This window comes from Hippoglossus hippoglossus, chromosome 21 (assembly GCF_009819705.1).
Source record: "Hippoglossus hippoglossus isolate fHipHip1 chromosome 21, fHipHip1.pri, whole genome shotgun sequence".
NCBI classification, from domain to species: domain Eukaryota; kingdom Metazoa; phylum Chordata; class Actinopteri; order Pleuronectiformes; family Pleuronectidae; genus Hippoglossus; species Hippoglossus hippoglossus.
Window position 1 is genome coordinate 7,138,732 of NC_047171.1, and position 25,273 is coordinate 7,164,004.

At 42.0% G+C, this 25,273-nt stretch overlaps 1 protein-coding gene across 5 annotated transcripts in view; it reads left to right on the forward strand.

The window, feature by feature from the left end:
* lrp1bb (low density lipoprotein receptor-related protein 1Bb) overlaps positions 1–25,273 on the forward strand; it is a 242,224-nt gene that overhangs the window by 174,259 nt on the left and 42,692 nt on the right. For all 5 annotated transcript variants that reach the window (XM_034574175.1, XM_034574176.1, XM_034574178.1 and 2 more), the window contains 17 exons: positions 1,458–1,647; positions 3,676–3,880; positions 6,042–6,234; positions 9,271–9,396; positions 10,574–10,702; positions 10,865–10,984; positions 11,848–11,961; positions 12,350–12,499; positions 12,763–12,885; positions 15,771–15,890; positions 17,634–17,762; positions 18,124–18,246; positions 19,325–19,465; positions 19,706–19,893; positions 21,226–21,409; positions 21,499–21,584; positions 24,109–24,231. In XM_034574175.1, the coding sequence (XP_034430066.1) occupies positions 1,458–1,647; positions 3,676–3,880; positions 6,042–6,234; positions 9,271–9,396; positions 10,574–10,702; positions 10,865–10,984; positions 11,848–11,961; positions 12,350–12,499; positions 12,763–12,885; positions 15,771–15,890; positions 17,634–17,762; positions 18,124–18,246; positions 19,325–19,465; positions 19,706–19,893; positions 21,226–21,409; positions 21,499–21,584; positions 24,109–24,231 (2,444 nt within the window). The remainder of the gene's footprint in view (positions 1–1,457; positions 1,648–3,675; positions 3,881–6,041; positions 6,235–9,270; positions 9,397–10,573; positions 10,703–10,864; positions 10,985–11,847; positions 11,962–12,349; positions 12,500–12,762; positions 12,886–15,770; positions 15,891–17,633; positions 17,763–18,123; positions 18,247–19,324; positions 19,466–19,705; positions 19,894–21,225; positions 21,410–21,498; positions 21,585–24,108; positions 24,232–25,273) is intronic.

A 25,273-nucleotide genomic window follows, 5' to 3' on the forward strand; every position in this document is an offset into this window, starting at 1 on the left:
GGCGGACTTTGTGTGTAGGTCTTATGAAAGATTATACCTTATTTTGTCAGGCAATACAGAAACATGTTTGCAGATGGAGGAGTTACACATGAGCAAACACACACAGAGAACCTGGTTCATGCACGTGATTTTTCCAAAGCCCTAACAAAGCCATTTTCCTCTCTGGTATAAACTAATATCTGACAGCTTAGGCTCCACCGGCTTTGCAGAGTGTGACTCAATTGAATTTTCATATATAGGCTCCACTGCTACATGTTTTTCCCCCAAAACATATTAAAATTTTCCTCCTCTTACATTGCTTTTTTCAGTTTGATACGCGTGTATTACTGAAACACTGGATGCCATATCCAATAGGTCCATTCATGACAAACGTAGAGTCAATGATAAACCCTGCGTATGACCAGCTTCTCTTTCTGTGATCACCGTCTCTCTATGGAGGGTCCCACCCTGTCACTCACTAACCTGCGAGGCTGAAGTCTTTTTTTTCTTCCAGATGTGTTAGGAAATTGGTTGGCAGTGAAAACATTCAGTCGCTGAGTGACTATTGCATCAACAAATACCTTTTCTGTCCGGTGCAGTGAGGCATGAAGTTATTTCCCTGTCAGTCCCCAAAGAAACATGATCCCAATACTAACACAATATGAGGCTGCCATCTGTTCGAAACATACTCAGTGGTTTTATTTTTACCTACATCTGCACTGGAGACGACTTTGTAGTTTAGTGCCCCCCAGATGTCAGTGGCAGATCAAATTTTTATATTTGGGAAACGCAGCAGTATATCAATGAACTGCACAAACACTTTTTTACCCTCACATTTCATTTGGCCACCCTTTTTCTTGTATGTGTAGCCCAGAGAAGTTAAATCAAATATAAAAGCAAATAAATAAATGTATATTAATGTTGAGAAAATCAAACGTTTCCATACAAAATGATTTCTGATTTAATATAACACATTAATATGTTCAACTAGTGAGAAGAAAGTTTTGATCAGCTTGGCCAACAGCCAATAAAGTCAAGTTCACTTCCATTTTAGCCCATCAGAAGTTTTCAGCCCACGTCCCGACTCATAATTTAAGATCTGGACAAATAAGACACACGTGAACCACAGGACTTTGAAACATCTGATTTAATATTATATGGTGTTCACTTGGGGCGCCTGTGGCTCAGGAGATAGAACGTGGTCGTCCACTAACTAGAGGGTCGGCAGTTCGATTCCAACGCTTTCTGTGTCCGGAGTGTCCCTAGGCAAGATACAGGATCCCAAATTGCCCCTGATGGCTGAGCCAGCAGTGTATAAGTGATGAGTGATAGAGATATATGCACTATATAAATATGTATATGAATTGCCAAGCTGTACTGTAAAGTGCTTTGAAACTAAAAGACTGGAAAGTTGCCACAAAAATACTGAGCATTCATCATTAAACTTGAGCCCTGGTCTAATGTCTCTGTGGTTTCAGATGTGGGCTCAGTGGAGGGCCTCTCCTACCACCGGGCCTGGGACACTTTGTATTGGACCAGCTCCACCACCTCCACCATCACCAGGCAAACTGTGGACCAGACACGAGCTGGTGCCTTGAGCAGGGAGGCTGTGGTCACACTCTCCGAGGAAGACCATCCACATGTCCTGGCCCTGGATGAGTGTCAAAGGTCAGTAGCTCTTTTAAGTCTCTTCACTCACTCTCACATTGCCCACATCAGTTAATCCAGTTAAAAACGCATGGACTGAAGTTCCACTTTAATGTTTATAGGTTGATATATGTTCGGCTGCGCTCAGTTTTATTATCACCAGGGCTCATCTTTCTCCAGCAGAGTATTGTTTTGCTTTGCTGTTCTGACAACACCGTGCACTTCGTAGCTTTTGATCCTCATTATCTCGCTTAGTGTCAAGATGAACCAGCAAAAGGCTGTGATTTTATTTAATGGTCTCGAGAAATAGCAATATAACATAACACCATTATGTATGCGAGCAGCATAACTAAAGTCATGGCTTTTCTACCTCCCTAAGATACAGAGAAGCTTCTGCATGTGGCTCTTAAGAGGAGGCTTGACTAATGCAATGCATTGCTCTCAGATTTCCCCATAAAGTCCTTAAATAAATTTCATTTAATGCAGAAGGTCACTGTCAGAGTTTTAAGTAAAGGGGAAAAAAATGCACATTACTGATGTTTTAAAATCTGGGCTCTGGCCTATTAGTTTTATGACATATTTTAAGATCTTTGTACTTGTCTATAAATCAATTCATTGACTATATTGTTGATATGCTGCCAAGATATATCCCAGACAGAGCTCTCAAATCCACGTGCTGTCTACTGCTCACGTAACATAAATGCAGAGCAGTGGAATACTCTGGATCGGAGGACAGAGGGAAACTGAAGCTGTTACTGTTATTTTGGGGCTTTTTTCTTACTAAGAAAAATTTGAAAGATAAGTTTTATTACATGTTATTATGAATCAATTTAGCTTTTTTTGCATAAATAATCTATCTAATAAATCTCTGTGTGTGTGTGTGTTGCTTGCATATCTCAAGAAAAAATCTGTAGCTTTTTTTAAATTCCTGATTTCACAGTTTCTTTGGTTCTTCACAGTATAGCACGTCAGCATTCAAATTACATGAGGTTCAGATTGTGAGGAAAGAGTATCTTGCTCCTGCTGTTTGACCAACTAAATTAATTTCTCGACCCCAGACTATATCCTTGGTTGGCAATTTGGCACCATATCCATCCCACTCCAGAAACACTGTCTGATAATTAGAATTCAAACTCAAGTGATTAATTAGCAGTCCCTGGTTGTGACTTCTGACCAGAATCCTTATTATCATTCTACAGTGGACTTCCATGACTTCATTACAGTACGGAGTTGGAGCCCATGAGCTGGAGAACGATAATAATTTGAAAATAGCCTTTTTTTCCCAGTTCTTTCTTTCCTGTTTTTTGTCAACATAGCCGCTGATTTAAAACACGCACCCTCCATCTCGCAAAATCCATGTAAACAAAGATAGATATTTATCATTATTTACTCTGAAGCTATTATCTGTTTTTCATACTCCTAAGTCCTCGCAGAGAAGAACATGAATAAATGACCTCTATCTCACAACCTGTGATGCTAATCTCCTTTATCCATTGAAAACTGAGCTTCACTTTATTACTGATGAACGCCTTCAGGGCTTATAAAGGGGAAGCCGATGGTCCTGGGAGCTACGGGATGATGCTGATAACTGGGTGACGTGACGAAGAAACCTCCAGGGATTTAATTCATTGAAGAAGGATTTTTCCTATTTATTAGTTTGTTATCTCAAGAGTAAGAGCATGCACTAAACATGCATTTTGTCGCAACGTATAACATGTAGACCAAATCTAGAAAATGTCATGAAAATGTACTTTTTATTACCAGTAGATGGCGCTTTGACTAAATATTGGCATTTAGATGACCTCAGGTAAAGCCTCTTATCAAAGTTATGAAATTCGAAGCAGACTTGATGATATATGCTTATGTTACAACAACTTCCTCTTTTACGGTGAAAAGTCCAAATTTGCTGTGCTGCCAAGGCAACACCATTCACGAAAGGTCACAATTTCCGTGATATAGCATCATCGAGATCTTGAGGCTTTCACAGGCATTTGCTTTTATCTACTCACCTTGAAATTAATGTTCTGGTTTGCCTATTGCACATTCCAGCCTGATGTTTTGGACCAACTGGAATGAGCAGAGTCCCAGCATCATGAGATCCACGTTGGCTGGAAAGAACATGAGGATCATCGTCAGTTCGGACATTCTGACGCCCAACGGACTGACCATCGACCACAAAGCTGAGAAGCTCTACTTCTCGGATGGAAACCTCGGCAAGATTGAGAGATGCGACTACGATGGTTCCAGCAGATATGTAAGTGTGAAAGTAAACGTCCCCAAGTGAAAGATATGAACTGTGTTTGCAATATAACTTAAATAAACTTGTCATATTTACAGCGCCCCCTCTTGGCTGGTGTTTGCCACCTTATAGCCAAGTTTTTACTAATAAGACGAATGGCTGCTTATATATACAATACTTCCTGTTTTGAATGCATTTGTAGGCAATGATTACTTTTTTTCTTAGATTTGTATTAGTTATAACCCTGACACAAGGTATGGACGTTCCATTATTTATGTAAATTCCTGAATGAATGAATGAAAGACAATTTTTTTCTATGAACGAGAAGCAGTGGCTCACCAGGTAGAATCTATTTTCCTCTTTTGTGTTTGAGGAATGGAAATGTTTCATTACAAAACATCGGAGAATCAAGGCACATATTCAAGGACAGAATGTCAAATTGATCTGCCCTTTTTTCTCCTGAAATGAAACTGTTTTTGTGTCTCCCCTTTAATCTCCCATCCCTATTGAGCTCCCCGGAACATGATCCTCTATACGGCGAGAAGGATATGAAATACCTCTTGATGCTCTCTCTTATATCTCATCTCTGGGGGTACAGATGGTCTCCTTAATCACCAAAGTCATTCCGTGCTAAAGTAAACAGGCTCAGCTTGGAGTTAGGACTCAGGAGTTCTCATTTTGTCCGTGAAAACTCGCATGCATAATATATGACGTCCCACCTGGTTATATATCCTCTGTATCCCAATGTGTGCAAAATATTACAGTACAAGATGGTCCTTTTTGCTTTGGATTTCACTTTTGCTTAACATGACCTCTGCCGCTCATCTCCTTGGCCCGTTGCAATTAGTTTCCCATATGTTTGCTGATCTGGGTCACAAGGCTTGGGAAGTCTTCACCTCTGGGCCCCCCCCCCCCGCCCTCACTGCAGTCAAATCCTGCTAATGAAGGCTTTGCAGCGAGGCCACTCCAGGTGCGGATTCTCCGTTCCAATTAAAACGTGTGACTTAAACAGTCGTAGCTGATCGTCAGCTTCAGCTCTTTCCCCCCGACACTGTAGTCGTGTAAAATCTTGAGACAACCCATCCACCGCATACAAGACATTAATACTGCGGAGATGGCAGCTTCGGGCTCCCTGTCACTTTTAAAGTCCTCTGATTGCCTCATTTTTGTATTGAGTCACATGAATGTCAACTTGGATGGCAGTGAAGTGCCCCTCGAGGGCTCAGCTCCTCTTCGCTGCAGCAGTGCCATCGCATGCTGCCAGTGTAGTTGGTGACAGAGAAGAATAAATGCTGTGGCATGAGTCTCTCCCCTGTGCCACTTTGAGAGTGGAGACCCATGTCATTAATGACGGCGGGGCAGCAGAGTGCATGAAAAGGGAGGATGTCAGCATGTTTTGCCAGGAAAGAGATGCCCTTTTTACCACGAAGAGAGGGACTGCAAATAGAGAGCTGCCGGCGGGTTGAAGTACTATATTTAAATATTGTCGAGTAGTAAATGAGTGATAAGAATAAATGAAATGTGTATGTTCACATTTACCCAAAACACGAGTTGGGCACAAACGTAATGTGTTGCTGGCTGTAAACCTAATGTGTCCCAAATCTAATTTTGTATCAATATGTTCCATCCTACACCATCTGGCGTCCCCCCTCTCGTTCTCTCTCCGTCTCTGTCTCTCACTTGCCTGATGGCCATTTGTTGCTTCCACACGCTGGGCTCCTTTAATCAACACCTGTCCTATTAATCCCAGTATGGCACAGGGCTAATGTGATGCCGCTTACAAGCCTGTCCCACTAATGGCTTAGACTACAGAGCTGCTGGAGGCCCTGATCCCCCCCAGAAGCCCAGAGAGTCCCACAAGGAGGCATTTGATGGATTCCTGCCTCCCTGCCAAAGACACTGTCATTTACTCCTCCAACATCTGGGTTAAGCAGTCATGTGGGCAGCCTGGGTGATGTGTTGATTAATGAGTCAAAATATTACTCTTCACATTTATTCCTATAGGCTTGCACCCAAACCTCTGCCGGTGCTTTCTTTACCCAGATCTTGAAAAGACCTTGGTTTATGGGTGGAAGTGAAAATATTGACAGTATGAAATTAATCTTGTGTTATAATAGAATCATTCACATAACCAAAGACTTATGTAAACGCCTTAACATCTGCTCCATACTTGTAGGTCATAGTTAAATCAGGACCAGGAAACTTCTACGGGCTCGCCATCTACGCAGACTTCATCTACTGGTCAGACTGGGCCCGCAGGTCTGTGCTGCGGTCAAACAAATACACAGGCGGGGACACCAAGGTACTTCGAGCGGATATACCCCATCAGCCAATGGGAATCATTGCTGTGGCCAGAGACACAAATAACTGTGAGTATTTACACATCTTGGAATTAACTTGTTCCCTTTCAGTCGATTCTGAAGACACCTCTATATTCACGCCTTTAAGGCAGATGGCGTGTGATGGTGTTAGGCTCCGCCCGCACATATACATGTCGGTCAACACTGTCATTCTTCAGTTCTTGCTCTTCACCTCTCCTTGGGCTAACTAGGCACTGCTAGCTAGCTCCATTTATCAGGCTACTGCCAGCTCAATTAACGTAACTGCTAGAGGTTTGGACATTTCATGATTCTTAGATGCATCGCAATGCCGACGTGGACGCCTCTGCATCGATGCAGAGACTGAACACAATCGAATCATGTTTTATGCCATGTTAAGTTTTTTTAGTGATGTCCCTCCACTGCATAATTTTAACCACCGCTGCTTCAGGATCAGGACAGACGCACAATAAATGTCCAGTCGTCTTTCACCGTGTCCGAGTGTCCTCCTTCCACTCTCCCGCTGACCTGCGCTCACTTTACACATTAACAATAAACACCGGCACTAATCAGAAGTTATTAGGACCAGGACGTTTACTTTGTGTTTGTTGATTCGCTTTAGAGTTAATGAGCCACGTAGTTCATGTGCTCCACACAACACCAGACGCACACAGTCAGGACATCATTGTTAAAGTGATTCATGATCCGACACCATCGATTAATAACTAAATACATGTGGTTATCAGTTTAAAGGGGTATTGGATGACATCTGTGCCGCAGCTAGTTTGTCACCACCGCACGCTTTTGTTTGGTTTTACCGTTTGGACGTCACAGCCCCATCCGGTGGCTCATGCTGTTCGTTCTGCTGGTACGATGATGCACTAGATGCAAAAATGAGAGTATCAGTGTCACTTCTACAGTTTGCACTTGTCCCTCACTGTCTTGACTTTTTTCAGTTGCTATAACCAGTAGTGAAAAGCAACATTTACTCAAGTACTATACATGAGTGCTGTTTAGAGGTATTTTTAATGTACTTGAAGTACTTTAACTCGACTGCATTTCAGAGGAAAATATTGCACTTTCTACTCGCATTTATGTAACAGCTGTAGTTAGATTCCACACAATGGATAATATGAAAAACAAGATTAAGCCTGTGGTTTCCAGCCTTTTGGCCAGTGGCTCATGCTGTCCTATAAAAAATTAAACTATTTTAAAAAGTAATTTATCAGCTCCAATACAATATTCATACAGTTTATATTATCCGCATGGTTTGAATTCAATAAATACTGAAATGTCCAATGTAATTATAAAAAACAAATGTGTGTATCAGAACTTTTTTCTCCTTTAAAACAGTCTCAAACCAGCTCCAGCAGCTAAAACATTAACATGCTGCTCACACACTGATGCTTCTCTAATAACCATCAAACGATGTTATAAATAGAAATCAGTCAGTCAGACAGACCAAAACATTACTTTTACTTTTAGACTTTAACTACATTTCACTGCTACTTTCCCTTAATGTAGCAGTTTTCAAACACTTTTACTTGTAATGGAGCATTTTTCCTTTAAATTGCTCAAAAGCTGTTAGCGATGGGTAATGTGCATTTAAGAAAATAAATAGTTTTTGTAGAGTAATCTCAATGTAAACTTAATAAAATATGTATTAATGATCAGTTGACACTGGTGAATAATACTAGTCCATTGGTATGTCGCCTGGGTTTTACTAAGTAAAAGCAAAATATTTAAAACCGGGGCCTCATTTGGATGAACAATATCAGCGCGGATGATAAATGAACATGTTCTTATTTAGAATGTCCAGAAACTAAAGTTTCAGAGGTAATTAATGAAAAAAACAGGCCTATGTTGTAGTGGGAGTCTCCGAAGTGCCATATAAAGTTGAATTTCCAAGTAGGACAAAGGGAAGTGGGCTTCGGAGTGTCCCACTGGTTGGACTTGGACGCCAAGAGCCGTGCTGTTCCTTGTTTATCCCATCATGGGAAATAATCATATCCTACGAGGCGCCTGGTTATAGCTGGGAGTCGACGGCTCCATGTGCAATGACCATGATCTTTACGTTGTGAAACTCTGATTACATTTTTCTTGTCATGAATGTCCTGATTATACATAATCATACAAAATGGTTTACCTGAGCTGAAGACCAGGAGCCGATTCCTGTCTCATGAATAACTCGTAGCTAGGGGGCAATTAATAACTGAGGGTCTTCATTGGACATGCATGTCTCTGAACACTAACAAATGAGACTGTATGTTGTTGCTAAGCTTCTTTTATGCATAGCTCCTGAGGACCGAAGCAGCCCTTGCTTTGTTTAATTGTCTTTAATGGTTAGAGTTGGTTATTGTGGTCTATATATTATATTTGTATATTCAGCACTATAATACATTTGGAACAGGATGGCACTCAGTAGAGTGCATACCTCTGCCAAGACATTCACCATATGAAACCACATTAAAATTTACTAGAACCAGATTTTTATTTTTATTTTATTTTGCCAATAGCTGTATTATTTTAAGTGTTTTTTTTTATATACTTGTTTGTAACTGGAATTACCACCAATATCATGCCACAGACCATTACATCAAGACGTCCTAATTCCATATATGACTAATAGATTTTACTGGAGAAAGATCTATGTCAACTATCTTATCCTTTAACAGCAAAGGTCAGTTTATCATCAGGCCCTCAGATTCAAAACAAAGACACAATTCCTTGAATTATAAATAATTTAAGGGATGTCCTTCTGTTGATATGCAGACAAAAACAAATCTCTGCCAGTGCAATCCCTTGAGATTTCTAAAATGTATTTGGAATATGTGTTTGGAATATCACTTTTCCTTATTGCTAATAATTAAGATGATCTAAACTTAAATGTGGGGTATCAGCATTTTGAATATTACTTACCAATAGATAAGGAAGGCTGCCGGTAAGTCCAGCTGTCAGGCACGTTGAAGTGCTTCCTCAGAAGAGGAATGTAGTGAAAATCTCAGGCTGATTAAATCTAAAATAGAAAGCTGTCTTGGGAGAGTGCTTCTGACCTCCTAACCAATTCCTCTCTGATTGTGATTGAAGGTGAGCTGTCCCCGTGCCGACACATGAACGGAGGCTGCGGTGACCTGTGCCTCCTCACTCCGTACGGGAGGGTCAATTGCACTTGCCGTGGAGAGCGTGTGCTGCTGGATAACAACAGATGCGTGTGTAAGTCATGAGAAGCTTCATATTTAATTCTACTGAGGGCAAAACCTCTAACCCGTCGAACATCCCCGGTATTAAGTATTGATTTTTATTGGAATTTTGAATGGATTTATTATTTCGAAATACGTCACTGCCTGAATTTGTATGCACACTGTAACCTGGCGTCTGTGTTCACCCTGGGTAAGACCTTCTCTGTGCTGTTTACACAAACCATCTTTGAATACATCCCTTTGTACATAACCACACACAAACAGAAAAGTGTTGACCAGCTGCTGACTCTTCTTCTTTGGCTTGGCAGTGAATTTGTAATGATTCCAGGAGTCGTAGTCGATACCGCTCAGGGAAGATGCAGCTATAATGCAGTGCTACTTTAAGTTTAGCCAGAGCAGAAAACACACTTGAGAGGAGTAGGAGGTTTTGTCACAATTAGTCGCCTGAAGTCACAAGTGTAGAGCATTTTCTAATTTGACACACGGCTTTGTGAATTCCATATGCAGTGTGAGGATATAGAACATAAGGTGGGAGGAGCTGTTCAAATGAGGGAAGTTTGGCTGGACTGAACATGGCAAGTGACTCAGAAGAGCTGGATGGAAGCCTGGATGTCACAGTAGAGGACAGTGGGCTCGATTCCACTCGGTACTAGAGGAGGAAGAAGTTTCAGATTGTTGAAGTGTGAAGCTGCAAGAAGCACAGGGTGGGGTTTGTAGATAGAAGATAATTATCATAGAAATTTGAAGTTATACCTAATAACTAATGGCATTAATTATTCAAATGGTGTACTGCTGTATATCAAACAAATAAATCAATCAAATAAAGTATCATACTATACCAGACATTTTCCCCTTAACTTTAAGTGTAAGGGTAATGGGTTCATTCAAATGCATCAACTCTGCTACGTCCTGCCTGGCGTCCACAGTGCTCCTGAGTACCGGGGCCACTAAAACAGAGAAGTTTGGAAACGCTTGCTGATTGGCTCATGGTCATGACGCAGCCTTGGGGGATTCATAGGGCTCCTATCACATGACCCCCTTCTGGAAGAATACAATGTGCATTAGCCTCGGCTACCAGTGTAGAAGGTGACATGGAGAATCAAATACAATCAATGTTGTCTTTGCTAAATTCTCCATTTTGACAGGCATGATCGGTCATCATCATTATTCATCATTGTCTTCTTCTGCAGCAGAAAATTCCTCCTGCAACATCCACACTGAATTCGAGTGTGGGAATGGAGAGTGCGTAAACTACCAGCTCACCTGTGACGGAATAGCCCACTGCAAAGATAAATCAGATGAGAAGATGCAGTACTGTGGTAAGAAACACATCACAACTCTCAATCTGCTGTATATACAGATTAAATACAGATATTGAAAAATGTACCTATCGATCGCTGTTTGCCATTTATAGTTCTGGTAGTAATAGGTTCCAAATATTTGGTTATTTCTAACACGTTGACACAATTCAATTTGTTCAGACAACAGAAGCTGTCGGAAGGGTTTCAGGCCGTGCTACAACCAGCGCTGTGTGGCCAACAGTCGCTTCTGTGACGGGATTGATGACTGTGGGGATAACTCGGATGAGGCTTTCTGTACCAGTGAGTCACAGCCGTTTGATCTCCTGTTCAATCCGTCCTGCCTCTGAGGGCAGGATCCAGCCACACACTAATGCTCATATTAATACAGCACGCTAGGCTACATGCTGGGCTAAGCCTTCACTGTCTAATGAGCCCCAAGATCATAAAGAGTGCACAAATTCAAAGAGGATTCCAACCTCCACCTTGAAAAAGTTGCCTCTGAGAACCTGCGGAGCACAGATTTCTTTTTTTACCTCAACGGGGAAATAACGCAGGAAAAAGAGCAGTTGTGTTTATTTTCACTCTGTAATTGGTGAAAGAGGGAAAATAAGGTGTAGAGACTCTCACCGAGCCGATTGAGCCCAGAAGGAGACAGAGGGGCTCTCATAATTAATGTGGACTCGGCATTTGGGGATTTCAGGGAGGAGTTAATCTCATTATGTTGTGTCATCTTCAGCCTTGCATTTTCTTTTTGATGGGACATCAACAATAACTTTTCCCATTGCCGCTGGAACATTTAATTATAGTATTATGTTATATACGGTAATAAAATGCAGCGAGGTGAAATGACCAGAACCATTGTGCATTAGGTGGTGAATGAACAGCACAACTAAGGAGCCCCTCTTGCATATTAAGTGTGATTTGCTCTTGCACAGCACTTAGGGGGTCATGACAGTCAAGCAATTTTTTTATAGCCCAGGAAGACCAACTGCACAGATACTGCAACTCATCGCGAATCCTTTTTTCTTCTCTGTCAGTTTGCGACCCGGAGCTAATTTTCACCAAAGAGGTTCTCAGCATTGTTGTGAGCTGTACCTGTTAACGCCGTCTGAGTGCTGTGTCTCTTCTCTTATCTTTTTGAAATGCTAATTTTCCTCCCCGAGATGTCACGTGCGGCTCGTCGGAGTCATCGTGCAGGGACGGGAGCTGTGTACCCAGCTCAGCCTGGTGTAACCAGGTCATCGACTGTTCCGACGCCTCCGATGAAAAAAGCTGCAGTAAGTTCTTTCTGCCTTTTGCTATGCATTGCAGGTACAATGAAAATATGACAGTGGCACTCAGTAGAGCTCATACCTCTGCCAAGGTCCAACTTAAATTCAATCAAGCTGCACCACATTACACACACTCATAGATATCAGCTCCATATGTATGCCTGAATTTTTTTTCCATCATGATCCATTTAAATACTTCCTGGGAAAATTGTGGAAATGTTGAAAAATGCAAATTGAAAAAATGCCAATGTTAAAGAAACACACCAACCAACAACACCACCTCGGATCTGCGCTCGTCACTGGGATCACATTGAATGCTGCCACCCTCGTTCTCGCCTCCACCATCACGGCGTTGTGACAAGACAATTGTTGTTGTGCTGTGTTTTGTATTCAGACCACACCGACTGCTCGCACTTTCACAAGCTGGGGGTGAAAGAGAAAGATTTCATCAGCTGCAACTCCACCTCGCTGTGCATCCACCACTCGTGGATCTGCGATGGTGCAAATGACTGCGGCGACTACGTTGATGAGACCAATTGCCAGGGTGGGCACAGCACACACACACACACACACACACACACACACACACACACACACACACACACACACACACAGAGTGACATTTTGCCTGTGCATTGAGAGGCAGATCTAGTAAGCCAGCTTCAATTAGAAAAGACTTAAGACAGATCTCATTTTGAGAGATGATAATGACAGTGGAATGAGAGATTCTGAGAGCTTAGTATAAGATAATGACCTCAATCATGACTAATGCCCAGAAGACTGACTTGGTTTCGTCGCTCTTCCCAGTTTCCCATGGACAGAAGTGCGAGGAGGGCCACTTCGCTTGTCCGAGCGGGAACTGCATCTCTAGCGTGTGGCTGTGCGACGGCCAAAAGGACTGTGAAGACGGGGCAGATGAATTCCAGTGTGGTAAGCCAACAAATCCTACCTCACACGGAGGAGCCTCTACACAATAAACTGCAATGATGTTTTGTTTTCTAACTGGTAGAAATAGATGAGGTGTGTGGTTGCTCTAAACAACACTGTTGGTGGTTGGAAGGATATTTATTATCCATTAACAAGAAGCTATTTGTTGTACCATATTTTCCATATAAATAGATCCAGGCCTGCAATGAATATTGCGTACAGTACAGTATATACTGAGGAGACAGAAGGACAAGAGACGATTGTTTATCATGCCACATGGAAATTTCTCCCCACTTTGTTTTGCTCCCCCGTATTGTCTGTGCCGGATTTCTCAAGTAGGTGTCGCTGAATTCAGAGTGCGGCTGTTGAGGGCACAAGTTTTTCCCTCTTCTCTCTTTGAGTTATGATACACAGCACACCCAGTGTAACAATTAATTAATGAGCCGTCACTGAAACGGTTATATTAAAGACGGAAATTTGGATTGAATGGAAACTCGTGACATATGAGAGGATTACACGTTACGATGCCACTCCTCTTCCCCTCACTCCACTTCCCTCACCCGAGGCGGCAGGAGCATCCCTCCTTTTTGCTTTGATCCACGGTAATGTATGCAGAACCTACCGTGACAAAGTCAGAGACCTCTGCAATTAAACAGGAGGGCCATAATTATGTCATGGCACGGATTAATATAATTTGCCCTCAAAACCAACAGCTCGCTCACGTACCCGTTCACGTGTCATTGCCCTTGGCATCAAAGCAAAATTGACTGGTTGCAGTAATTCAGGTGGTCAGAGCGTCTGCACGGCATCATCACGGTCGCACACGTGTTCCACACACACTGTCACAACACTCACACTCTGTATTTAACGTGGATTTAAAACCTTTGTTGTAACATAACAAATATGTAACTATTGTAATTTGCATCTATCAGAACCAAACACATCCCATTACACACACACACACTCACTTTATACTGTATGTTGAGGATCTGTGTTGCATCCTCCTTCATCTTTCCTTTTTTGCCACATCATTCGTATGGTCAGGGATAGTAATTTAGAATGAGTTGGTCCACTGCTTGAAATTAAATTTGTTGCTTCTCTTCCTATCCAGTGCCACAAGCAGGTCACACCCTTCACCTACTGTATCAATATTTCAAAAATACCAAATACCTGCAAAGATACACAGATTCATAACAGCTGTGAGTACCTGTTAGTAAGCTAACATGCTAAACTTAGATGGAAGTTCAAGCAGTGTTTTGCAATACGTATATCGCTGTTGTTGTTGTTATGTTATATCGTGCAGCCCTAATAGACATCCTAATCATAATTATTTGTTACTCAGGATCAGGTCAATAGTCCTTGTCAGCTTAAGGACTGCTGTGCCCAAGTCCAGCCTCATAGAGCCACTAGTGTTGTAATTTTGCCTTTAAATCATCCAGACCTCAGGGACTAACATCCAGAATAACACAAATAAAATGTGACCATAGAATTTACAAGTCTTGTAATGGTCAACATTTGACTAAGATGTAGCAGATCTCTAATTCGCCCGGTTTCCTCTTCCTGTATAACAAAGCAGCACCTCTATTTTTTTTTCTTGGAAATGAAAAGCAATAGGAACACTCGTTTTCATTTCTTAGTGCTCCTCCACTTATCAGATTTATTTTATAAAATGTCCATGAATGTTGTTAGAGAGATGCATAACACACGAACACCATTTCCATCGTTTTATCTTAAAATGTCATTTGTGCCCGTGTGAAACGATAACATCCCGTGCTTCAAATGTGCTTTTATCAGAACTGATATGAATAACGCCCTCAACTCTTTGAGATGCTCTGAATAGTTTTTCAGGACAAAAAGACAATATTCCCATTCCTCTGAGTTAATTATCATATAAAAAGCTCCAGCCACTGATAATCTGTCTGCAGAGGGAAAGTGGTTTGAGGAAAATGCCATTACATTCCTGAAATTTCATATTCCACATCTGATTAGAGGAAATAGTCATTTGTCACTTCACAATGCATACTGAGCGTTTCTACTCTGAAACACTGTTGAAAGTGAGTCATGAAAGGCTCTTTGATACAGTTTATGTGCTGTAGACCTGTTGTGTTGCCGCACACTGGAAGCTGCTGCTCACATTTGATCTGGAATCACATACAGAAAGTGTAGAGAATCACGGTTTCCACATTTAACCATTGAATGTTTATCTCGTCCTTATCTCACATCATTGTATCAGTGCACGTAAAGCTAACGCGATGTACAAAGTATGACGGCGAGGAAAGCAACACAGTGGGAGAGATGCCCCCGTCCCTTCCCCCTCCACGCTCGGTGGGATCCATAATTCCTTGCACTGTGGTCTGACCCGGAGCACACATCCTCCCTTCCTTCTCTCAACATCTCATCAAAGCTCCGGCAGACTTTTCCAGGCCTGACATCTGAGAGGCAGAGACCACAGAACAACTCTCCAGGGAGAGTGGGTGGCTCAGTGGCACCAACTCAGCACAGATAATGAATATATCCACATTTTTCACAATGGCTTTTACACTCTGACCAGCAGCATGCTGGTTATTGACATCCAACAGTTTACTATCACCTTAAGTATCTTGCTCTCTTTTATAATTTAATTGTAGAAATTGAATCTGAATTACTAGTAACTTTGAGCATCTATCAAAACGCCTTCCTTCAAGAGACAAAGGGGAAAAAATAAATCTACAATCCTTTGTGTGGCAGCTTTACTCGTGTGGTGCCACTAAGCAAAGACACTACAGAGAGAAAAAGGAACGAGCCACTGGGGCAAATAGGAGCCACTTCTATAGGCTGTGCTGCTTTTGTTGTTGCATCCTTCTCACTTTGTTTGATTTATGGAATTGAAATTTCCCTGGCCTCCGCAGATTCATCATGCCTGTGGAACCAGTTCGCCTGCTCGAAGAACAAGTGCATCGCCAAGCAATGGCTGTGTGACGGCGAGAATGACTGCGAGGACGGCCTCGACGAGAGCGTGCAGATCTGTGGTAAGTGCCCTTTCGCATGTCACGGGGAATCTGCTGTTGGTATAAAAGGTCACATCCGCTATATTTCATATGGCAGCTCCATGTGTTTCCTCTATCAGAGCTGGAAATTAATGAAAAGAGATGAAACAATCTTAATGAGACAACAAAGGGGACTGCAGGCATTTCTGATGACTGGAGTGGGCACTGAGGCAAATAGATTTTTCATCACCGAGACCCAAGAGGCACAGTGATTTCAATTGGCAAATGAGGTGTGTGTGTGTGTGTGTGTGTGTGTGTGTGTGTGTGTGTGTGTGTGTGTGTGTGTGTGTGTGTGTGTGTGTGTGTGTGTGTGTGTGTGTAATGAATACTACAATAAAACAAAAAATCCAACCACAATAAAGATACAAGAATTGCAGTGAACATTGCTTGTATAATTGGATTGTAATGGAGTGTCAAGGAAATATTAATGATATGGCCCAAAGGTTTCTGAAGCACAGTTCTCGTCAAAAACAAGATATGCATGTTAGCGCTACATGCTTCACTGAGCTACTGTATTTACCTTTGTTTCCCTGTGCAGCAATTTTTTCCTCTCCTCTTTGTCCTAATCTAAAGTAATGATGACTTAGAGGATTCAAGTTGATATTTTTACTCGCAGTAGCACGATCGTTATGTGTTAGCTGTGAACAAGGGCAACTGCTGCACAATGATGTACCGTTTTTATTGTGGAGCACTGGTCATTCTTTTGAGGATTACTTTTACTACTTTTCTTCTGCTAGTTCTTCTGAGCCTTATGTAGTAGAGTGCAGAATTTGGTTTGAACCCATCCAAGTCCAAGAGATAACTAACCAAGTCCAACCCAAACCCAACAGGGATTCTTCTTTTGTGATGTGATTTGAATGTCGCTTGCTTACAATGGTCACTAAAGGGACAACCACGACTAGTTCTACAGTATGAGTCAGGGAATGTCGTGACACTGTCTGACCAGATCTGAGCCTGATGTAGTTATTGTAAGCTGCACATAGAAGCTGCAGAGTTGGTGTTACCGTCCTTCACACATGGTTATTGCTTGTTTTTCCATAATGACATGTGCATTGTGAAATATCAACCCAGCCAACATCACCAACCCAAACCTGTAAATCATTTGAAAAGTTTTGTCCGAACTTTTGTTTGGTCCCAACAGGCTCGGGGATCCACACTCTGATATGTGGCCCATTTCCACTCATCTTCTTCCACTGCAGCCCTATAGTATGGAACAGCTTATTTAGTTTTACTTTGAACTGAAGTACTCTCATATAGGGCTACTGATCAATAGGCCTGGTTATATAATATAATAATATATACATGTGAAAGTAAACAAATTCTTAGATCAAGAGTTCTCTCAAGAAGAACACAGTCGGCCTATGGTGATCTGCAGGATGCTGTCTGATTCATTTAGAATCAGTTACTGGACTCAGGACAACGGCATGGATACACATAACTGCACACTTGTGCAACTATAATGGAATGATGGTGTTGCATGATTGGAACGGGAAGCCATTGCAAGATAACACAAAAGTACTGAGAGATAAGGCAAAAGTAATCCCCCAAAAAATGCTCGCCCTGACCCTTCAGGGGCTCAGAATGACATATCCTGTGAAATAATTGAACCGAAACCAAGATACATCCGCTTCAGTTCAGATGTACCTATTTTTCTCTGCGCTGCATTTGACCCATTGTATTCTTTGGCGTTTGAAAGTAGAGCATGTGCTCCTGTTTTCCTCTCAGGCTCAGTGACATGTGCTCCGGGGCTGTTCAGCTGCCCTGGGTCGTACGCCTGTGTTCCGAAACGCTGGCTCTGTGATGGCGAGAGGGACTGCCCTGATGGGAGCGATGAGCTCTCTGCAGCTGGCTGTGGTAAAACTGCGTCTTCTAGTTCAAAACCCTCAATAGCTCATTGCAAGTATAAAACTTTATGTAATCCCAGGGTAAAGAAATCACTGCCTGTTTACAAATGATTGTCCTTGTGTAACTTTAGAATACATCACATAAAACAATAGCTCATAGATCATGAAACTCACTAAACACCTGCTATAAATCTGCAAAGCAGGAAAGAGAAAACCAGTACATAGTGGACAGTTATGACACAACTGTAGCCTTCTGAAAGTGGATTAGCATAAAGTTTATTAACATTGACTGGCATACCGATTGCCATGTTTCGAAAAAAAATGTTTTTCTGTTGATTAGCACGTTGATCCCACCTCTTTCCGTGCATTAGCACCCAACAACACATGTGATGACAGCTCATTTCGCTGCCACAACAAGGCGTGTATCCCCCAGCGGTTTGTCTGCGATCACGATGACGACTGCGGAGACGGAACCGATGAGTCAGTGGAATGTGGTGAGTTGATGTATCTCTCTCTTTTACCTCACACTATTCACCAGTGTTATGTAAAAGTGTCCTGATTGAGAGAATATGATAGCATGGTGATGATTGGACTTTTCTTATTCATATCATGTCTCAAATGTGCTAAATTGAGAATTAATAGATTTATAACATGTGGGGCTGTTTGACTAATTAAAACATTGAAATTAGAGGCATTAAAATACTATGACAAATATCAGTGCAGATAAATAACTTCAGACTCATCATGCAATCGGAACAAACAAAGTATGTTAAAAGCATGTTGCTACAGTGTGGTAAAGAGATCAAATAGTTTTGAATGCAGGTTGCTCAGTTTAGAGCCAGTGTTTGGTTTGTCCGATGTGCGCTCCTTTCAAAACATGGCGCTGCAACGTGGCAAACTCTGTGGAAGAGGACCTGCTCCTTACGTAGCTGTAAAGAGCTCATTCCAAGCTAATGAAAACGCATTGATTCTTGGTTTCAGGTGATTATACACTAATGAAAACTTAACTATGAATATTATATTCAATTTGTGCTGATATATTCCCTTAAACACTGGATGTTTAGAAAGGGAATCAAATGAATATGAAAGGCAGTGTTTATACAGGTACAGTTTCTATGGACTTCAATCAGTTTTTATGCAAAATTATGAGGTTCAATAAAATTGTTTTGAATGATGGAACTGTTATTTAGGGAGATTATTGTGTATGAGTAGCTGACTGTATATGTGAAGCCAGTTCTTTTTCGAGCTGGTTTATTATAGATCAATCCATTAGCAAGTTTTGATGTCAAAACTAGAGGGAATTCTCTGTTGATGCTTTAATATGTAGAAGTGATACTGATGATGTATTCATATTTGAATTATTGAACAATGCAGCTATAGACACCATTATACATCCAGATGACTTCGGCTGATAAACAATGATTTTATAACACAAATATTTGTTGAAATAATCAGAATTACCTTGTGCAGTAGCCCATCGTATTAGTACTTCATTCTACCACCACCAAAAACTGACACTATGTCACTGCCAAGTGTAACTTGATGAAAAACCGCCTCTTTCTCCTTCTTCAGTCTATCGCTCCTGTGGATCTGAGGAATTCCGCTGCAGGGACGGCCGCTGTCTCCTCAGCTCTCAGTGGGAGTGTGACGGCCACGCAGACTGTCCCGACCACTCTGATGAACTGCCTCTGAACCTCAAATGTCTGGCTGCAGGTAAGACTGCTGTTTGGCTCGCAGCTGGAATCTCTTCATCAGTGTCACAAGCAGCACCACTCGCCAAGGAAACTGGTGGGGACATATGGTGGAAACAAAAGCTGCTACAACCAGGAGAGTTTTTCCTGAAAAGGATTAATCTGTCAAGCCCCATCGTCTGGTTAAAAAGTGTTCCACAACTTAGATGAGGAATTTTTAAAGGATGTTGTGCCAGTGAAAGTCATGTCTCGCTTTTTTCAGGAAGCTTGTGCAATGGCTCCTTCTTCATGTGCTCAAATGGACGCTGCATTTCTGAGGGTAATCTCTGCGATGGGAGAGACGATTGTGGAGACAAGTCAGACGAGAAGAACTGCAATGTGAACGAGTGCCTGAATCGCAGAGTCAGCGGCTGCACGCAGGATTGCCAGGATCTTACTGTGGGATACAAGGTAAGTGACCATGGTCACGGTTCAGCTGCTTGAAATGCATTCTGCTTTAGAATGGCTTCCTGGCTGCAGTTAGTCAATAAAGCCTAACTCCTCGGGCTAAAGGTTAAATCAAGCTATGGGAAGATAACAACTGTAGAAATATTTAAAACAACAGATAAGACAGTCACTGGGGTTTGGTGCAAGAGCAAACACCCTCCTGAATACAAATCCAGTGATCCCACTGCACAGTGAGAGTTCCTTCATAAATATGACTAAGAGATGTGTCCTTCAAACAGTGTGACAGTGCATCATAAGATTCAAGAATAAAGTTTAGTACACCAATCAGTTCATAGGCTGTGTGTGTGTGTGTGTGTGCGTGCATGCGTGTGTATTACTATGTGAGTGAGATTTTAATTTAAACACTTGACTGACCTGCGGTTCTCGACTTTAACATAATTTCCAAATCAGTGGTAGATAAAATGTGGAGCCTATATTAGTAATAGTGTGGACATGAATGATTAATGACCAATAATGAATCAAGCCTAACTTCTCACATCATTAAATAGATAAAGATGGGTGGGAGCATACATACATTTAGTCGCTCCCTTCTTGAATAACCTTGAACGCTGTAAGGAGTTTAATGATATGCCAACAAACGTCTGCGCTCCCTGAATGTGCCGGGCGATTGTGCCGTGCCTGGTAATTGTGGCATGTTCGGGTTGGAATCCAGGTCAAGGCCACATCTGCCGGATTATTCTGTTGGTCAGTCGCTTTGTCAGACTGTGATAGTTTATGCCTTCATACATGGATTTTACTATCCTATTCTTCCTCACAACTGCGTTCAGTGGCTCAGAAACGTGTCTGGAAGCTGAAAGTGTCAGAAACCTCTCTTTGCTGCCATGACAGGGGCATTGATGTGGGGCATTGATGGGGGCATTGTGCAGTAGAGCTGGACAGAGAGCACATCAATGCAGACCCTTTGCTCATCCTGAGCAGGGTGACCAGTAGAAAAGCCTTGGAGGTTATAATGTTGGATAAAAAGGGATTTGCACTGACTCCAGAGCAGCTGATACAAGCACTTAGTTATTTTTTGGAGGCCCTGGCCACTGAAGTGTGGTCGGGTTTTTGAGCTTTGGCACATTAAGTGTGTATCACAGCTTTGACCACAAATAATTGTATGAATGAATAAATCATGTATTTTGTAGTCAGGCATAAAACCTTGAGTTATTTGTTGTACCCTTCACTTAAATAGCTAGGTGACCGTCAATTTACAGTGAAACTAAGCCTTTTGTTGCTTTGCTCACATTTCCTGCCTCATTATCGCCAACACATATTTCTCGTGTTTGTGATCAGTGTAAATGCTGGCCGGGATTCCACCTGAAGGATGATGGGAAGACTTGTGTGGATACTGATGAATGCTCCACTACCCTTCCTTGTAGCCAGCGCTGCATCAACACTTACGGCTCCTTCAAGTGCCTGTGTGTGGACGGCTACGAAGCCTTGGAGCGCAATCCCAATAGATGCAAGGCTTTGTCAGGTCAGCCCGATTTTTATTATGATTAAAGCCTCAATGTGCAGGATTTCAACTCTCATTTGACCTCTAATGCTGCATGTCCCTCATTTCAGCTGAAGAGCCTTTTCTCATTATGGCCGACCACCATGAGATCCGGAAGCTGAGCGTGGACGGCTCAAATTACACCATCTTGAAACAGGTAAGTGATTCCTGCATCATTAGGAACTAGTGACATATTCACTGGATAGTGGATCAGTTAGTTTACCGTTACTAGATTGAAATACTGCTAAGAGGCGTCAACAGCTTGTCAATACGATTACAGCCTTCCAGTCTTCTATTGGTTTTCAATTTTGAACTTTCCCAGCCTGTTCTGTCAGCTGTACACTACAGGGAGGAAATATGGCTTTAAATTAGTTAAATTAGATTTGAGTGGTCGTGGGATTATGTTCACTAGCTGAATGTGTGGAATAAATATTAATTGTAGAAGACAGGATAGAGTTAAATTGTAAATGCATTGCTTTGCATTACCAGACTGATAGACAATAATTCCAAGAAATAATTACTGACTGTTTTCTGCTAATGTCCAAGGACAAAGTTAATATGATAATAATATTAACATATTATTAATTATATTACAGTATGAAAATCATGCGATGAAAGTCTCCCCAAAAATAAATCATATTGTAGTCATATTGTATTTTCTAAAGTTTGCTATTTTGATCCGAGGAGCACCTGACTCAGCTGCACATTCCTGAACGATGCACAGACAACCCATTTTCCCCTGAAAACCGTGTATTACCTCAATGAAGGATAAATGCTTCTGCATTAATAAGCAGTAAAACAGCGTGTGGACGTGAGTGTCACAAGCAAGTTATGTGATTAAACCTGTAAATGGTGCACAAGCCTCCGTAAAGCATGCGTAATGTATTGTCCTGTTTTAAATGAGATATCTAATGGCCCTCATGATTCCCCCCCCACCCCCCACCCACACCCACACCATATGGGCAGAGGAACATTGCCATTCTGACTGGCAGAGATCAAAATCACCCCATTGAGGACCCCATGGAAAAGCTATTTCAATCATTCCTGGGTCTCATCACAGCTGCTCCGGGCAACGCTTGAATCTGACTGCTGATTATCATAAATGCTCGGCTGTGATTTACTGTAAATCAGCCGATGTATCCCGGAGCCTCCTCTTACAGTCACATTAACCTCTTTACTAGACGTAAATCTGCTGTCTGCACCTCCGTTTTCCAGAAGCCACTACTCACTGCAGCCACTGCATTTTAGCAGCAACTGACCTCAAATCACCTCACCACTCCATTACCTTCCCTGTTCAGAGTATACGTCCATGACATTGCTGTTAGAATACATTTGTCCTCCCACCACAAACACAAGTGACTCACAATATTGTATAACTCCAACACATTGTGTTATAGAGCAGCTCTGTGCTTGTTCTCCTACATTGTTGAAATTTGCATGTGTAAAATATTGTGGGTAGTTAGAGCTGATTGGTACAGTGTCTGTTCTAACCCTGTCTGTTTGGAATGGACTTTTCTCTTGATGTGTGTTGATGCTCTGGAGCTACTTCAGAATTACAGTTCATATTTTATTAATATTGATTCTATTCCGTATCCAAATCGCATCAAATTCGACACTGTACCCCCTCGGGCCCATTGTGCCGATCAGTTGAATGGTTCTGTAGATATGTGTTCTAAAGACAGACAGAGATTTCTGAAAGAAGTAGATATAGAATAGTATTATATATTAATATTGAATGATTAGTAGTTATTGTTGAGTAGTAGCCTGATAATAAAGTTCTATATAATTTGCCCTCTGAATCATTTCGTAGCCACTGGGTCTCTGGTTTGTTTGTGAGCATGAAGAGAAAACACACAGCAGTTGTGGATCAAAGTGGGGGCGCAGGTTTCATCTCTGCAGCTGATGCTTGGAGTGGGGAGAGGCTCCCGCAGGACACTTTGGCGCCTGTCTGTGAGGGTGTTGATGATCTGATGAAGATGTCTCATTTTGTCTGTCAGATTATCTGACACCCTCTCTCAGCACCCACGGTGTCAGACAGCAGGGTGGGGGCACTTGTTTGGTGAGCGGCTCCCTCTGACTGACAGCGGGGTCCTGTGAGCATGACAGAGAAGCAAAGTAGCTCGCTCCTCTGCTTTGATAGGACCTCGACTCGCTTTTCACAGGCTCTTCAAGTGCTTTGTATAGTGGGAAGCAGTGGAAGCTGTGGGAAAACCATCGGGATCAATACTGCTTGTGGAGTAAATATCACATCACACGCAGACACTGCAGTGGAAGTTGAGCTTGTTTTGATCCGTCTCTTTCTGCTGGTATTGCCCACTGGTGGGTATTTCATAGAATAATCTAATTTGACCTCAATCATCAGTCTATCTGATAACAGTGTTTGCATTGTGTGCGTTGAAATAAACATTATCTCCTAAAATGTATACAAATATTAATACAAATATGCATCATATGCTCTCAGGAGGAAATTCACAAGTGATTTGAAGACCTCTTATTCTAAACACTCACATATTAACATAACATTTAGGATTAGTGCTGTGTGGGCACACCCTTGTTGCCAATAAAAGGGCCTTTCATTTATTTTTAACCTCACCGGGAACTCAAGAACTAATCTATTTTTCATTTAAACAAAAACTGATGTTCTTATGTACTCAAGTTGTCTCTCTCCTTTGTATTTCCAGGGCCTCAACAACATCATCCACATCGACTTTGACTACAAGAAGGAGTTCATTTATTGGGTGGACTCAACCAGGCCAAGCGGGCGAAAAATCAACAGAATGCGTCTCAATGGGAGTGACCTCAAGGTACCGCAGGATTTAGCTGCTTTGTGTCTGTGCCATATGTGAGCGTGCCTAGGGCTAGTTTACTCAAGACTCATTGGCTTTACTCTATTCATCTCTGCCTCGTGCTGAGAAATCTGCCTTTTCCATCAATCTGCTGTCTTTTTCTTTTACTTACTCGTTTTTTTCTACTTTTTCTTATTCTGAAGATCTGTCATTTGTGCGAGACTAAGAAGTATTTCTCTTAAGTGGCTCATTATAACTGTTCAGCTGATGATGGGCGCCCTTTAATCCTTTTAGAAGCCACGGAGTGGATGTGTCTGTCGACAGCCAACATCCTTTAGGCTTGACACCAATGAATGTGTGTTAGCGATAATGGGAATATCACCAATGGTTTTCAGATAAATACAATAAGCATAATGAGTCAATGCTGCATAAAGAATCGTCTGGGTCATGGGATCAGAGCCCAGACAGTGGAGACACTGGGACTTCAGCAGAGCACCTGGTGGGTCTTCATCCTACATCTCATTAGCAGGGGTGTGTGGGGGGGGCATTAAGATCATTCAGCTCAATTACTTCCACAGTCTCTGTTTGAGCCGCTGCCGCAGCGAAGCAAGAGGACAACCCAATCGGGGAGCTTCTCACATCGGGTTAATTTAAAGAGTCACTCACACAAAGTGCTTTTAGTATAGCGTTGTCGTATTAGTAAGAGAAGATTTGGGGGGGAGCAGAGGGTGGTTATTCACTGAGAGTAATTGAATACTGTGGTTTAACTAACTAGGTACGCATTTTACATTTGGGGCTTTTATTTTGTTTGTTTACTCTATTTTTCTTCTTCACTGCTTTTTGAAGTCCTGTGCAGTTGCATTACTCGCAACACAATAGCTGTAAGTCCCAAATTAGGGGCTGTGTCAGAGGACATGTACTGCAGAGCCCACAAGGAAGTGGGTCTCCGTGGGCCGTGTACACCGCAAAGGCAGAACTGAAAAGAGAAAGTCTGGTCTACGCAGACTTTCTGTGATTGCGTCACCATCTCATCCCGCCTTTACTGCTTAGCAACAGAAGT